Genomic DNA, 14,787 nt, shown 5'->3' on the forward strand with positions numbered 1-14,787 from the left:
AATTGCACCCTGAACTTAAGTTCCCATAAACTGTCAGCTGTCAGGCAGGAGACTGCAGCTTGTTATTCAAATGAGGCCTTGCCATTAAGACATGGAAGGCCTTTATGTCCCAGGCCTTTCCAGGTTTTGCATGTGCTCCCCACTTCCCTAATCATACCAGGGCCACAGTGCCATCAGGTTATTTAGCAATAGGTGCATCACAGCTGAGCCCAATCCATTCCTTACCTAATGCCCATCTACATGCAGTGGGAAAAGAAACCTGCATGATATTCCTCTGTCTAACCAAGGCACACTGAGGCCAATTGTAGTTCTCCAACTGTTATATATTGTTGTATTATTTGTAAAGAGCTAGGAATTAATTGTCATGTGTAGTGTGTTCCGGGGGTCACATTTCACTGCTGTACTGCAGTCATATGATATATAACACTGCACCTCTCCAGGGCAGTTCTTGCCAAGTAGTATGGAAGCTGATTGAAATAAACAAAGAGCTCCATATTTTTAAACCTAAACAGTGATCATTTCTAACTTACGGGAACCAGGAGACATAACATCAACTGTTGCCCCAATTGAGATCACCTGGCTCGCCACAGACCAGGAACTAAACCTGGATATTTGCTGTTCTGGATGGATCAGCTACTCAGTAGTTTCACTTGGGGAGCCATTGCAGAGTCTTTCTGAAAGAACGTTTGAGCTACTGGCAGAGACACATGATGGCAGGGCAAACATTTATTCCAATCCAACAAAGCCACTCCTCATAATACACTGGCTATAAAAACTCAGATTGATTGCTTATCTGGAAGATGTTATGTTGCCAGCAAAATATTCGCACCCCAGCCTAACAGATGGATTTTTAAAACTACAGTGAGACCAGATGACACACTCTGTGGAACTGTTTGACAAAAAGCATAATTGCCAGGAATTTGCCAAGTCCATATTCCATTTCTGGAGAAGAGATTGGTAAAGTTTACTGATGTAAGTCCCTTCGCATCAATCTTATCTCTCTCCTTTTTGCCAATAAACTTAAATTTCACCTGCCAGTGATTGAAGGAATGGGACATATCCCACTCTTTTCAAGGAAAAATAGGAGTCCTGGATGAAAACATGTCATGAATATACAAATAATTATTACAATGTCAGGTTTCAGGACACCATTTTCTCATTCAAACTACTTTTTGGTGATTACTGTAAATGGCTTACATCCCTTCCAATGTGAAATCCACATATCTCTCTGCCCTTAATGTAGCCCGGACCTAACAATCACCTGATTGAAATAAATTACTCTTCAGAGAAATAGAATCTATTTATATGTTAATAAAATATAGAACGAAAAATATTAGGCATATGCTAAAATATAAAAAAACGATATTTTGTATAAAAGCAAAATACTGTGAATGCTGCAAATCTGAAATAAAAACAGAAAATGCTGGAAATACACAGCAGGTCCAGCAGCATCTGTGGTGAAAGAAACAGAGTAAATGTTTCAGGTCAATGACCTTTCATTAGTAATGGGGAAAAGTTGGAAATGTCATAGGTTTTGAACAAGTGGAAGGAGGGGTGGTGGAAAAAGAATAAAAGAGGTCTGTGATAGAGTAGAAGACAGGAGATATTAAATTACAAAAGAGTTGGTGGTGCAGAGTCAAAGGGAATGTTAATGGGACAAGTAAAGAAACAAAAGAAGCGTCTAGAAGAGGTGTCAATGGCAGTATGTTGAAAAGCTGTCATTCCAAAGCAAAAACAAATGAAAAATGAGAGTGAAACTGAAACCTATAAAGAAAAAGGAAACAAAATGGGGACCGAGATTACATCTGAAGTTGTGGAACTCAATTTTGAGTCTGGAAGGCTGTAACCAGCGAAAGTAGCATTTGATGGACAGAGCAAAGTGATCCCACAACCGACAAATCTGATCAAAGCTCTGCAGTCCTGCAACATCCAATTGTGAATGGTGGTGGACAGTTAAACAACTAACCGGAGAAGTATGGTCCACAAGCATCCCCATCCTCAATGATGGGGGAGCCCACCATGTCAGTGCAAAGGAAACTGCTGAAGCATTTGCGAACATCTTCAACCAGAGTGCTGAGTGGATGATCCACCTCTGCCTCCTCTGGAGGTCCCCAGCATCACAGATGCCAGTCTTCGGCCGATTTACACCCTGTGATATCAAGGAACGGCTGAAGGCATTGGATGCAGAAAAGGCTATGGGTCCTGACAACAGCCCAGCAGTAGTACTGAAGACTTGTGCTCCAGAGCTAGCTACACCCCGAGCCAAGCTGTTCCAGTACAGTGACAACATTGGCATCTACCCGACAATGTGGAAAATTGCCCAGGTATGTCCTGTCCACAAAAAGCAGAACAAAACCAATATGGCCAGCTACCACCCTGTCAGTCTACTCTCGATCCTCAGCAAAGAGATGGAAGGTGTTGTTGACAATGCTATCAAGCAGCACTTATGCAGCAATAACCTGCTCAACGATGCTCAATTTGACTACGGCCACTCGGCTCCTGACATCAGTACAGCTTTGATCCAAACATGGACAAAAGAGCTGAATTTGAGGTGAGGTGAGAGTGACTGCCTTGACATCCTGGCAGTGTTTGACCGAACGTGGCAACAAGGAGCCTTAGCAAAATTGAAGTCAATGGGAATCTGGGGAAAACCCTCCACTGGTTAGTGATACTTAGCATAAAGGAAGATGATTGTGATTGTTGGAGACCAATCTTCTAAGCCCCAAGACATCACTGCAGGAGTTCCTCAGTCCTTGTCCCAACCATCTTCAACTGCTTCATCAATGAACTTCCCTCCATCATAAAGTCAGAAGTGGAGATGTTTGCTGATGATTGCACTGTGTGCAGTACCATTCGGGACTTCTCAGATACTGAAGCAGTCTGTGTCCACATGCAGCAAGACCTTGACAACATTCAGGCTTCAGCTGATAAGTGGCAAGTAACATGCACACCACACAAGTGCCAGGCAATGGCCATCTCAAACAATAGTGAATCACCATCTCCCCTTGACTTTCAATGGCATTAGCATCACTGAATTCCCCCAACATCAACATCCTGGGGGTTACCATTGACCTGAAACTTACCTGGACCAGCCTTTATAAATACTGTTGCTACAAGAACAGGTCAGAGGCTGGGAATTCTGCAGTGAGTAACTCACTTCCTGACTCTCCAAAAGCCTGTTCACCATCTACAAGGCGCAAGTCAGGAATGTGATGGAATACTCCCCACTTGCTTGGATGAGTGCAGCTCCGACAATACTCAAGAATCTCAATGTCATTCAAGACAAAGCAGCCAGCTTGATCGACGCCCCATCCACCATCTCAAACCTTCACTCCCAGCACAGGTGCACAGTGGCAGCAGTGTGTCCCATATGCAAGATGCACTGTAGCAAATCACCAAGCCTCCTTCAGCAGCACCTTTCAAACCTGTGACCTCTACCACCTAGAAGGACCAGGGCAGCAGATGCATGGCAACACCACCACTTGAAAATTCCCCTCCAAGCCGCTCACTATTCCGACTTGGAACTATATCGTCGTTCCATCACTGTCACTGTATCAGAAACCTGGAACTTGCTTCCAAACAGCATTGTGGTGTACCTACACCAAATGGACTGCAGCTTTTCAAGAAAAGGGCAATAAGGGATGGGCAACAAGTGTTGGTCTTGCCAGCACCGCTCAAATCACAGCAAAGAATTTTTAAAAAGTGCCTAATCAAAAGATGTGGTGCTGTTCCTCGAGCTTACGTTGAGCTTCATTAGAACACTGCAGGTGGCCGAGGGCAGAGAGGTCAGCATGAGACCAAGGTGGAGAATAAAAATGACAGGCAACCGGAAGCTCGTGGTTAAGCCTGCAGACTGAATGGAAGTGTTCCGCAAAGTGGTCACCTAATCTGGGTTTCGTCTCCCAATGACCATATTGGGTCAGCAGTGAGTACAGTATACTAAATTGTAAGAAGTACAGATAAATCATTGTTTCATCTGAAAGGACCATGTGGGGCCTTGTACGGTGAGGAGGGATGAGGTTAAAGGACATGTGTTGTATCTCCTCCGCTTGCAGTGGAATGGTGGCATGGGAAGGGGAGGGGCAGTTGGGGGTGATTGAAGAGTGCCGAGGGAATGGTCCCTTCGGAATGCTGAAAGGGGACAGGAAGGGACGATGTATTTGGTGGTGATACCACACTAGAGGTGGTGGGAATGGTGAAGGATGATCTGTTGAATACGAAGGCTGGTGGATCATAGGTGAGGCCAAGGGGAACCCTCTCACGGTTCTGAGAGGGAGGGGAAGGAGTAAGCGGAGAAGAGCGGGAAATGGGAATGATGCAGCCGAGGGCCCTGTGAACCACGATGAGGGGGGACCCTCGGTTGAGGAAAAAGGAAGACTTATCAGAAGCACTGGTATGGAAGATTGCATCATCAGAAGATGATGTCATTTAATATCTCCTGCCTTCCACCTTATCACAGGCCTTCCCTATTGTTCTTTTTCTACCCTCCCCCCATTCACTTGCTTAAAACCTATTCCATTTCTAACTTTTCTCAGTTTTGGTGAAAGGTCGTTGACCTGAAACATTGACTTCTGTTTCTCTCTCCACAGATGCTGCCTGACCTGCTGAGTATTTCCAGAATTTCATACTTTTATTAACTAGATTTTATATATTGGCTGGCAACTAACTGCATGAAATCTTGAACCAAGCCTCCATCAGCTTGTTCAGTTAGATGTAATAGACCCCATGGCATTATTCAATGAGGGGTAGGGAGCTCACCCGGTGCTTTGGCCAACATTCCTCCCTTACCTCCCACCAATGGAAGCCGATTAACTGGCCACTTATATGATTTGCTGTTTGTGGGACATTTCTGTATGCACGTTGCACTGCTTTTACCTGTAAAAGTTATTCCTTATCTGTGAAGTGCTTTAGGATACCCCGAGGTTAACAAAGAAGTAAGTTCTGCCGTTAAAGTAAAGGCTCAAGTTCAGAGCTCCCACCAGCTGTTCTTTTGGAATAAAACAATATCTTGCCTGAGGTGGAAAGTTTCATGTGAAATATATGTGGAAAATAGTGATGAAAGTCTGAATCTAAACAGCTTTCAGAAGTCCAGTCAGAACTGTTACAACAGAAAGTTTCAGACTTTTAACCTTTAAATTCCTTTGAAGAAGAAAGATACTGCCCTTGATGTAGAATTCCAGGCATTCCATAATATTGCCCAACAATAATGAAATGGAGAGACAGTTGTAGAATTTATACCTATTGCATGCAGCTTTTATACATTCAATTTGAAATTTTAAAGTTAGTTATTCTGTCTCATTTTAAAGAAAGAAACAAAGTTGAACCAGCCTTATTTGAGGTAAACAGAACATTCATATTTTTAACCCTGATTTGGTTTAAATGCATAAAGTATATAATGTGATACTGTATTGATCAACGTTCTCCGTTTTATTGGGGAAAACATTATTGGTAGATGAAAGAGTTCTTTCCAGTGTTGTATTCTCCAACTTTCGAATTGGAAGTGAGGAGGGTAAAGGTCCTTGCATCTAAATTAATTGGTTTCCAGATTCTTGTTCTTTGTCGACAGCAGGCTGTAATATTGTTTGGCCTTATGTACTCCAAAGATGTGTCTCTTTATGAAGGCTTTTGGATGGACTAACAAAATGAAGTGCAGCCTCATGAAACATTTAGCACTTCAGACAGGTTCACAAAAGATCCCAGAAATGTTCAGACAGGAAACAACAAAAGAAAGAAACTTGCAATTATATAACACCTTTCACATTTTGAGGATTGAGGTCCCAAAGCAATTTCACTGCCAATGAAATATTTTTGAAATGTCATTGCTGTTGTATTGAAGGCAAACAAGGCAACCAATTTGCACACAGCAAGCTCACACAAACAGAATGGAGGTAAATGACCAGATAATGTATTTTTGGAACGGTTGGCTGACGATCCCTGCACTTTTTCAAACATTGCCATGGGATCCTTTACATCTATCTCAGAGGGAGCCTTGTTTGAATATCTCTGTTTCCTCTGTACTGGGTTGTATGTTCGATTATGTACTCAAGTGCTGCAGTGAGACTTGAACCTGCAACTTTCTTGCTCAGAGGCAATAGCACTACCACCAAGTGAATGCTATTTATAGTGACATTCCTCTTTAAAGATTTAAACAGGTTCTGTTTCATGACATGCCATCTAAGGCGTTATTTATACTGGTCTCAGATGTGCATTGTAATGTACAGTTGGCAGACTAAGTCATATATTTAGATGCCTGCACAGAGGTCTACTCAAAGTATTTTTTTTAATACTGTTTAAAGCATTAAAGGATTGCTTCTCTCCTAATATTATAGATTCCACAGGAAGTCCTTTTTCTTGATGCACACCCAAAATTGCAAAAGTATAACAATAGTTTACCATCATCCATGTCATCCACTAAAGCAGATGGCCTGGGTGTAGAGAAACAAAAAACTGATGGGTGGACAAGCAATTAGAGATGGGACTGTTAGTCTAGTCTTTGGCCTCCTTGTCTCGAAAGACAATAGGTAAGCGCCTGGTGGTGGTCAGTGGTTTGTGAAGCAGCGCCTGGAGTGACTATAAAGGCCAATTCTAGAGTGACAGACTCTTCCACAGGTGCTGCAGATAAAAGTGGGTGTCAGGGCTGTTTCGCAGTTGGCTCTCCCCTTGCGCTTCTGTCTTTTTTCCTGCCAACTGCTAAGTCTCTTCAACTCGCCACGCTTTAGCCCCGCCTTTATGGCTTCCCACCAGCTCTGGCGATCGCTGGCAGCTGACTCCCACGACTTGTGATCAATGTCACAGGACTTCATGTCGCATTTGCAGACGTCTTTAAAGTGGAGACATGGACGGCCGGTGGGTCTGATACCAGTGACGAGCTCGCTGTACAATGTGTCTTTGGGGATCCTGCCATCTTCCATGCGGCTCACATGGCCAAGCCATCTCAGGCGCCGCTGGCTTAGTAGGGTGTATATGCTGGAGATGTTGGCCGCCTCGATGACTTCTGTGTTGGAGATACGGTCCTGCCACCTGATGCCAAGGATTCTCCGGAAGCAGTGAAGATGGAATGAATTGAGACGTCGCTCTTGGCTGACGTACGTTGTCCAGGCCTCGCTGCCGTAGAGCAAGATACTGAGGACACAGGCTTGATACACTTGGACTTTTGTGTTCTGTGTCAGTGCGCCATTTTCCCACACTCTCTTGGCCAGTCTGCACATAGCAGAGGAAGCCTTTCCGATGCGCTTGTTGAATTCTGCATCGAGAGACAGGTTACTGGTGATAGTTGAGCCTCGGTAGGTGAACTCTTGAACCACTTCCAGAGTGTGGTCACCGATATTTATGGATGGGGCATTTCTGACGTCCTGTCCCATGATGTTCGTTTTCTTGAGGCTGATGGTTAGGCCAAATTCGGTGCTTTGTCTTTGCACCTACACTGTTTGGGATTGCTCTCACATACGTTCAAGTCTTCAGAAGAAGGAATTTTCCTCCACACAAGATCAGGTGGCAGGTTGTTCAACCTTGCCCGTCTAAGAGCGAAGACCAAAGTACGCAAAGTCCTCATCAGGGAACTCCTCTTTACTGACGATGCTGCATTAACATCTCACACTGAAGAGTGTCTGCAGAGACTCATCGACAGGATTGCAGAGATGGGACTCTAATACTCAACTAACCTCCAAAAAATCATTCTCTTCGATAATGTTGAAATAAAATGATTAACCTGTCCTAGAAGTCCTTGTCAAGAAACAATCGACAGACCAATTTGTGTTAACTTTTTGGTGATTGAGTTTACCAAAAGTCTTTCTTGGACAGCTGACTGGGACACTGTGCATTATTTTTTTATTATCCTTTTCGGTGAAGTGGGTTGAAGTTTGGTGTGATTTGCTTCATACTAATTACTCTGTCTGTGTACTTACTGACGATCAAATAAAGCTGCTTAACAATTGTCATAATCCTTTTTTTTTTCCTCTGGGAAATATGTGCTGTATCTTTAAAACCACAAAGGAGCCATATTGCTTTAAGAACCAGCAATCCTCAGGAGTTAGAGAAAGTGCATTTTTGTTGCCCTTAGATACAAGCACACAGACAGGGAACCAATTAACTTCAAAGAATACATCCTGGTTAGCCACTCAGAGACCCAGGACTGGATATACAATGTTGCAATTATCTTTTAAACTGGCTTTTTAATTGAGACAGTCTGTTCTAGCTGGAGAAACAGAGAGACAGCTGTGTGTTAGCACCTGAAAGGAGAAACAGACCATTTAAACTGAAGGAAGAGAATTTTGTCTGTTTATTTATTATCTATCAAAATTCTAAAATAAGTCAAGCCAAAACAGATCTCTGATAATTTGAATTGAAGGAAGGGAAGTTAAACTCTGACAATCTTTTATCGCTCAAAAATTCTAAAGCCAAATTGATTCATTTAAAAAGTGTTTGCAAGTCGTTAATTGTGGAAATTCATCGCTGGCGAAGGAAAGCATCACTTGCTGCTGGAGTTAGACTACGGACTGTTCTACTGTTGGAGGACCTTTTCTTTTTCTCCCCATCGGATGGCTGTGAGGACTTCAAGCAACCTTGGACTTTTTCACCTGTGGCAGGAGTGTAAATTTGCAAGGACTCTTTTTCTATTTTAAATGTTGTTTATATCTTCATTGTGTTTAAGAATTTAGTTTTTCTAATTAGACAGTTAATTTGTTGATTTAAAAGACACCTGGTTTAGTTAGCCTCAATATATGGTACAATTTGGCTGGGTCTTTCTTTAATTTGGAAAGTTTAAAATGATATGTTAGGCAATCTGTGGAGGGATGGGATTGAATTAACAATGCTTTTCTCCCACCACAATCAGAATCATTTATTTTGATTGGGGGCTTTGACTGGAGCGGTCGGTCGTAACACAATTTATATCTTGTCTCATCTCACCAAAGTGTTGATTTGTCTATCTTTTGGAAAATTAGGGAAGCATATATGCAGACACTTGAAAGGTTCATGGCAATCTATTCAAATAACAAAGGGTTCTCATTGTTACTGCCCTTGGTTTATGCAGGGTTGGGAATTGGGTAGGGAAAGTGAACTGCCAATCATGAGGGACAAAGATCCAGGAGAGGTCAATGAAGATCTACATTTGTGATTACCATTCATTGCAATGTGCCGATTAATAAATAGTTCCAATGTTGGTTACCTGCAAATAGATTGGCTCATTCCTTCTCTGCAAGTATGAGCATCCTTTTGCACTTGTAATCTTAGTAAAGATGGGCAGTAACTGGGAGCAGGTGGGAGACATTGTCTAAGATCTGTAGGTACAATAGATGTAAGAATAAAGGGGACACTCCTAGATTGTTCAAACCAAGATCCCTAAGATTGATGGGATGAGGCTAGTTTTCTGTCCAAAAACTGAAGCAGTTCAGAAAAGAAAGAAAATGGTTATAAAATGTGATCTTATGTTATAGATTGGGAATACGCTGATTGTACACGCATCAATGTTGCAACAGTGCTGGGGGACCTTGGAGATGGTGTTGCTTTGCCAGCAATGCAATATCAGTGGTCTTACTGCTCCAGTGTCAAATCATGAATGGGGGCTGGAAAATCTGATGGACAAAAAGTGATTGGTTTGCATTCGTTATTTTCCAATGTTCTCCATTCCCTTCTTCTCCCATTCACTCAGTCATCACAAACAAAACATAAAGTTTAGTTGAATATTAAAATATCACCCAGATAAAGTTAAACTTTAGTGTCATTTTGCTTTTTTTCCCCATCTGTGCAAGGCTCACTTTTACCTAAGGAGCTTCTGTGTTTCAGTTGCGAAGGTTTCATGTTTCAACAATATCATATGTAAAGCCATTTGTTCATTAATTACATGTTCAGGGTGTCAGTTTCCCCCCTCTATCATGTGCTGTTCTGCACCAATAGCCCCACTGCAGTGATGGATATAGACTACTTTTGTACCATGTAAGAGAGTGCTTTCTTAAAAGCATCTAAATAGTGTATTCTTTGTGGGAATTGTGGATTGCAAACCCTGCTCCACGAGAGAGCAATGGCTAATACCTCACCATTTTATCACAGCGAAAAACACACACAGTTCTCCATTGGGTGTTCTATTTCTAACTGGAGTACATAATAGATAGCATTTGTTTCAAATATAACGTTGAAACAGATTGAGAGAGTCATGAAGCTAGGATGAGGTTTTATATTTCACAACTGGATATTAAAACAAAGCAGCTGTAAAGCCTCTTATTAAATTTGTGTCCTTTGGGGAATTAAAATGGATAGTTCCCATTTAGGAAGGTGCAGTGGTGCATTTTGGGTATAAACTAGTTACAAACTTTAGTTACCCCTTTTCCTGCCCCTCTACTTGCTTAAAACTGGTTACACCTGTAACATTTTCCAGTCTGATGAAAGGTCACCGACCTGAAATGTTGGGCTGGATTTTATGGAGATGGCAGGGGTCCCGACACCAGGCCCAAAAAGCATGGGGAACCCCGCCTTAGCCCTTTAGAGACTCGCCTGGCTCTCTGTAACAGTTATTGGGCAATTAACTACCCGATGTCGGGGTTGCAGCCCTTTAAGGACGGGAATCCCACCTCCCAGAGCTGCCGGCCAATCAAAGGGCCAGCAGCTCAGTAGTATCAGCAGCACCACTGGGAGTGGTGGCCACTGCTAGTACTATGAGGCCTGGGACCAGGACCAGCACTGGAGCCCCGAATAAGTCTGGCGAGGTCATTGGGGCCAGTCCGGCAGACTCCGGCATGTGGGGTGAGGGCGGGTGGGGGAGTATGGTCATTGAGGGTGGAGGTGTTGTTATTGGAGGGGTGGTCTTTGCTGCCGGGGGCCCTCCGTGGGCCACAGATTGCCTGCGGAAGAGGCCCCCCCACCAAGCCTGCAGAGAGACTACCTTGTTTTACTGAATGACCTACCCACCTGGTGGGGCTCTCACCAGCCATTGGTAAAATACCATTGGTGGCAGGAAGAGGCTCCTTCGTGGCCACCAAAGGGCCTCAATTGGCCTTTCCCGCCCTGGACTAAATTCCAAAGTGATGAGCACTCCACACTTTTCCCTGCAACCCCTCCCCACCCCCCCGCCTGCCCATGCAATTTTATGGGCCCCCCCACCTCCATTCCCATCCCATCCAATCTGTTAAATATGTTGCTCTTTCCACAGATGCTGCCTGAACTGCTGAGTATTTCCAGAATTTTCTGTTTATATTTCAGATTTCCAGCATCCTCAGTATCTTATCTTTGCATTAGTTCCAAACAGTGTCTAGTCGTTGAATCTTCACAAATGTCTATATAGTCATCTTTGTGTACAATCATTGAGCTGAAACCCCGTCAGACCCATAACTCATCAGGTGCCAATTCCAGTGACCTTCATTCAGAGGATTTTTAAAGTGGGCATCCTGAACCTGCAGAGAAAAAGAGATCCAGAGCTTAATGTGCAAATAGTAGAATGTGATTCCCAAATTGAAAACGTGCATTACATTAACATACTGATCTTTCATCCCTGTATGTGTCCAAACTGAACTCAGACCAAGTTAAGTTGACAACTAAACCTTTAGTTCAGTTTAGTTTGGCTCCAGTTTCTATCTGTGAGACTGGCAGAAGCTGTTTTGTTGGATTTAATTGAATATAGCTGATCTTCATCCTTAAATCACCAACCCTCAGCTCCAAAATCTGTGGTTTATCTAACCCAGGCAAAAGAATGACCGACTGTTCTGAGAGAGGCTTCGACAAGTGAATGTCCAATTTCAAAACCAAAGGAAACATGAGTCCCACTTCAATGAAACTGCTATAAATCTGGCAATGATAGGTCATCTATCACGCAATATTTACAGTTTTTGCATAGCACATGGGTTTGAGGTGCACAGTTGGGTCAGGGTAGAGGAAACGATACAAACCTCAACCTACTGAAATGTCTCAACATGATCACTTGGTACAGGGAAGAATTCTTCATTCCTCAGTTTTTCCATCTGCCACTTTAATGAGAACATGCTTCCAAAAAAAGCCTGTCTTTAAATTGTAAGTTATAAATGATTGAACCATTCCAGCAGATGACATAGTGGTACATTAGGCTAACAAGGTGAAATCGCATATCAATGTTTTCATACCTTATGTTCTGAATAACTGACGGCTTCCTTCTCTCCTTTTAGACTGGGATCCAGTGTGCAGTTCTCATGTGATGATGGCTATGAATTGCAAGGGTCTAAAAGCATTACCTGTATGAGAATGAATGACATGTTTGCAGCTTGGAGTGATCACAGACCATTCTGCCGAGGTGAGAAATTACTGACAGTTTCTATGCTGCAACAGATGACTAGCTTTCACCTTCACAGTCATTTAGCACCATTATTCTTCCTCATCCCTTCATTTCTGTGACTTGATGTGTCCTTCATGTCAATGTATGATTGAAGGAATGGGGATTGAGTTAAAATTAATCATTTTGAGTAGATGGGTGGCCATAATAGAATAACTGCAGAAGCAATTTTACTTCAGAATTGCCAAAAATTTAAAGTTGAGAAAGTATAAATGTGTGAACAGCTACTAATTAGCTGTAATTAAATGTCGTGACAGTCTGGGTTATGTTTTGAAGTTTATTTAGTTGGTTTTGACAATTGTGTACCCATACAACAATTTACTAATGCAGAAAGATGGGATTTTAAAATTTTTTACCTCTTGACAGAATGCTGTAGTAAGGTCAACTGTAACACACACTAATAGCACTACTAAATATCCAAATTATTGTTTAATCATTGCATTTTGAGCTACAGGGAGGTTGCTGTCCCTTTCAGAAAACATTGACTGATCCAATAATACAAATTGAGCATCATCGACAATGCAGCAAAGTGGAAATTTAGTGCTCAAAAATGGCATGGGGGGGACGGTGGCATAATGATAATGTCACTGAGCTAGGAATCCAGAGGCCTAGGCTAATGCCCTTGGGACATGGGTTCAAATCCCATCATGGCAGCTGGTGGTATTTAAATTCAATTAATTAATAAATTTAATTAATATAAAAAAATCTGGAATTGAAAGTTAGTCTCAGTAATGCTACCATATAACTGTCATTGATTGTTGTAAAAAAAAACCTTCTGGTTAACTAATGTCCTTTAGAGAAGGAAATCTGCTGTCCTTACCTGGTCTGGCCGACATGTAGATCCAGACCCACGATAATGTGGTTGACTCTTAACTGCCCTCTGAAATGGCTGAGCAAGCCCATCAGTTGTCAAGGGCAATTAGGGGTGGGCAATAAATGCTGGTCTTGCCATGAAAGAATAAAAAAAAATTTGCTGTCAATTTGAATTAAATAACATTGATTAAATTGTATCTGTATTCTCTACAGAGTAGTGTAGTATAAGGACCTGAAAGGGATAATGTTGGAGACAGTGAGAGCAACCCCTCCCACTGTAGTGATAATGATGCAACAGTCACATAGTAATGGGCTTTGGAAGAAGAGAGTAGCAGCATGAAGGATGTTAGCCAGAGAGGCTTGAGGAGAGCTTAAATAGAGATGTGTAAATAATAAAAACCTTATTAGTTGACCTAATCTAGACTCGGAGACTTTCTCAATAACGCCCTACACTACTACTGCAACAACAACACACAACATGGTGGCACTGATTAAAACAACCAGAAAGTACTGAGAACACCTTACCTTGTGAAATAGTGCCAAGAGAACAGCAGATCTTGTCAGGGGACTGCAAAGAGCTCCAGAGCTGCTCCGTAGCCGAAGAAGATGCGGACAGTCAGTGAGTCAGCCATGCGGGCATTCAGACTGCACCACAGAAGTGTGGTGGTCTGCAAGTAAATGTCCAGATCCAGCGATCAGGTTCCGAGTCGCAGTGCCGGGCGATGGTCCAGAATTGGGTGAGAGAATTTTAACATGGGCCATTGTTGGACAACGGCGCACTGGGTTGCAAAATTGGTGTGAGAGGTCGCTCTCTAGTGAAAAGGCGACTCGAGAGTCGGCAACCACGACCACAGACAGAAAGCCTGGGAACTCCTGGAAAGTGCAGGAAAGCACCATAAAGAGTGCTAACACCTCCATTAAAGCCAAAATGATTTAAAAAGAAAGGGGAACACCTTAAAGAGCCTAACAAAGCCTAGCAAAACAAAATGGATTCGAAATTCAACAAACAAGTGCAGAAGATAGGCGAATCCGTAGATTCTTTTATAAATGATCTCTACAAATTAGCTGAGGGATGTGATATGAAGAATTGAAGGCGGAACCGATAAGGGCCCAAATAGTTGTCAGAATAGCTGATGAGTCTTATCAGATCTCTTACAGTCAAAAGGCGACCATACACTTGAGAAGGCAATTCAGATGGTACAACAGGCGGAAATCCAAAGACAAAACACAGCCGTTCTGCAGGCTGAAGCAAAGCCTTGGATTAGAAGAAATCCAATGACTGTACAGTTCTTGAAGCTAAAGATGGAGAGGCAATCTATAGAGAAGAAGACACGCACAGGGGAGAAGGTGCATGACACTGGAAAACTGTGCCAGGGCGATGGAGCCAGGAAGACCCACAGACCGAACCAGTGTCCTGCTAGTAGAGCGGAATGTTTCAACTGTAAAAAGACAGACCATTATGGAAAAATGTGCCAGAGCAAGATCTCTTCACTCAAAATCGCAAAGCAAAAGACCTTCACACAAAAAGCAGTGAATGAAGTGCATCAACCTCCAGCAGAAAGGGAACCAGAAGATATCTTAGGAGAAACTAATGACCCGAATCAAGGAATTTGCACAGCAGACATTTATGTAAATGGACACCTAATGAATTTCAAATTGGATACAGGTGCTAGTTTCACAGT

The 14,787-nt window shown here is 42.6% G+C and overlaps 1 protein-coding gene across 1 annotated transcript in view; it reads left to right on the forward strand.

The window, feature by feature from the left end:
• Positions 1-14,787, forward strand: part of csmd2 (CUB and Sushi multiple domains 2) — a 2,056,060-nt gene that overhangs the window by 1,351,054 nt on the left and 690,219 nt on the right. The window contains exon 9 of the mRNA XM_068011193.1: positions 12,129-12,253. Within this exon, the coding sequence (XP_067867294.1) occupies positions 12,129-12,253 (125 nt within the window). The remainder of the gene's footprint in view (positions 1-12,128; positions 12,254-14,787) is intronic.

The sequence above is a fragment of the Heterodontus francisci genome, chromosome 31, assembly GCF_036365525.1.
Source record: "Heterodontus francisci isolate sHetFra1 chromosome 31, sHetFra1.hap1, whole genome shotgun sequence".
In the NCBI taxonomy this organism is placed as follows: Eukaryota; Metazoa; Chordata; class Chondrichthyes; order Heterodontiformes; family Heterodontidae; genus Heterodontus; species Heterodontus francisci.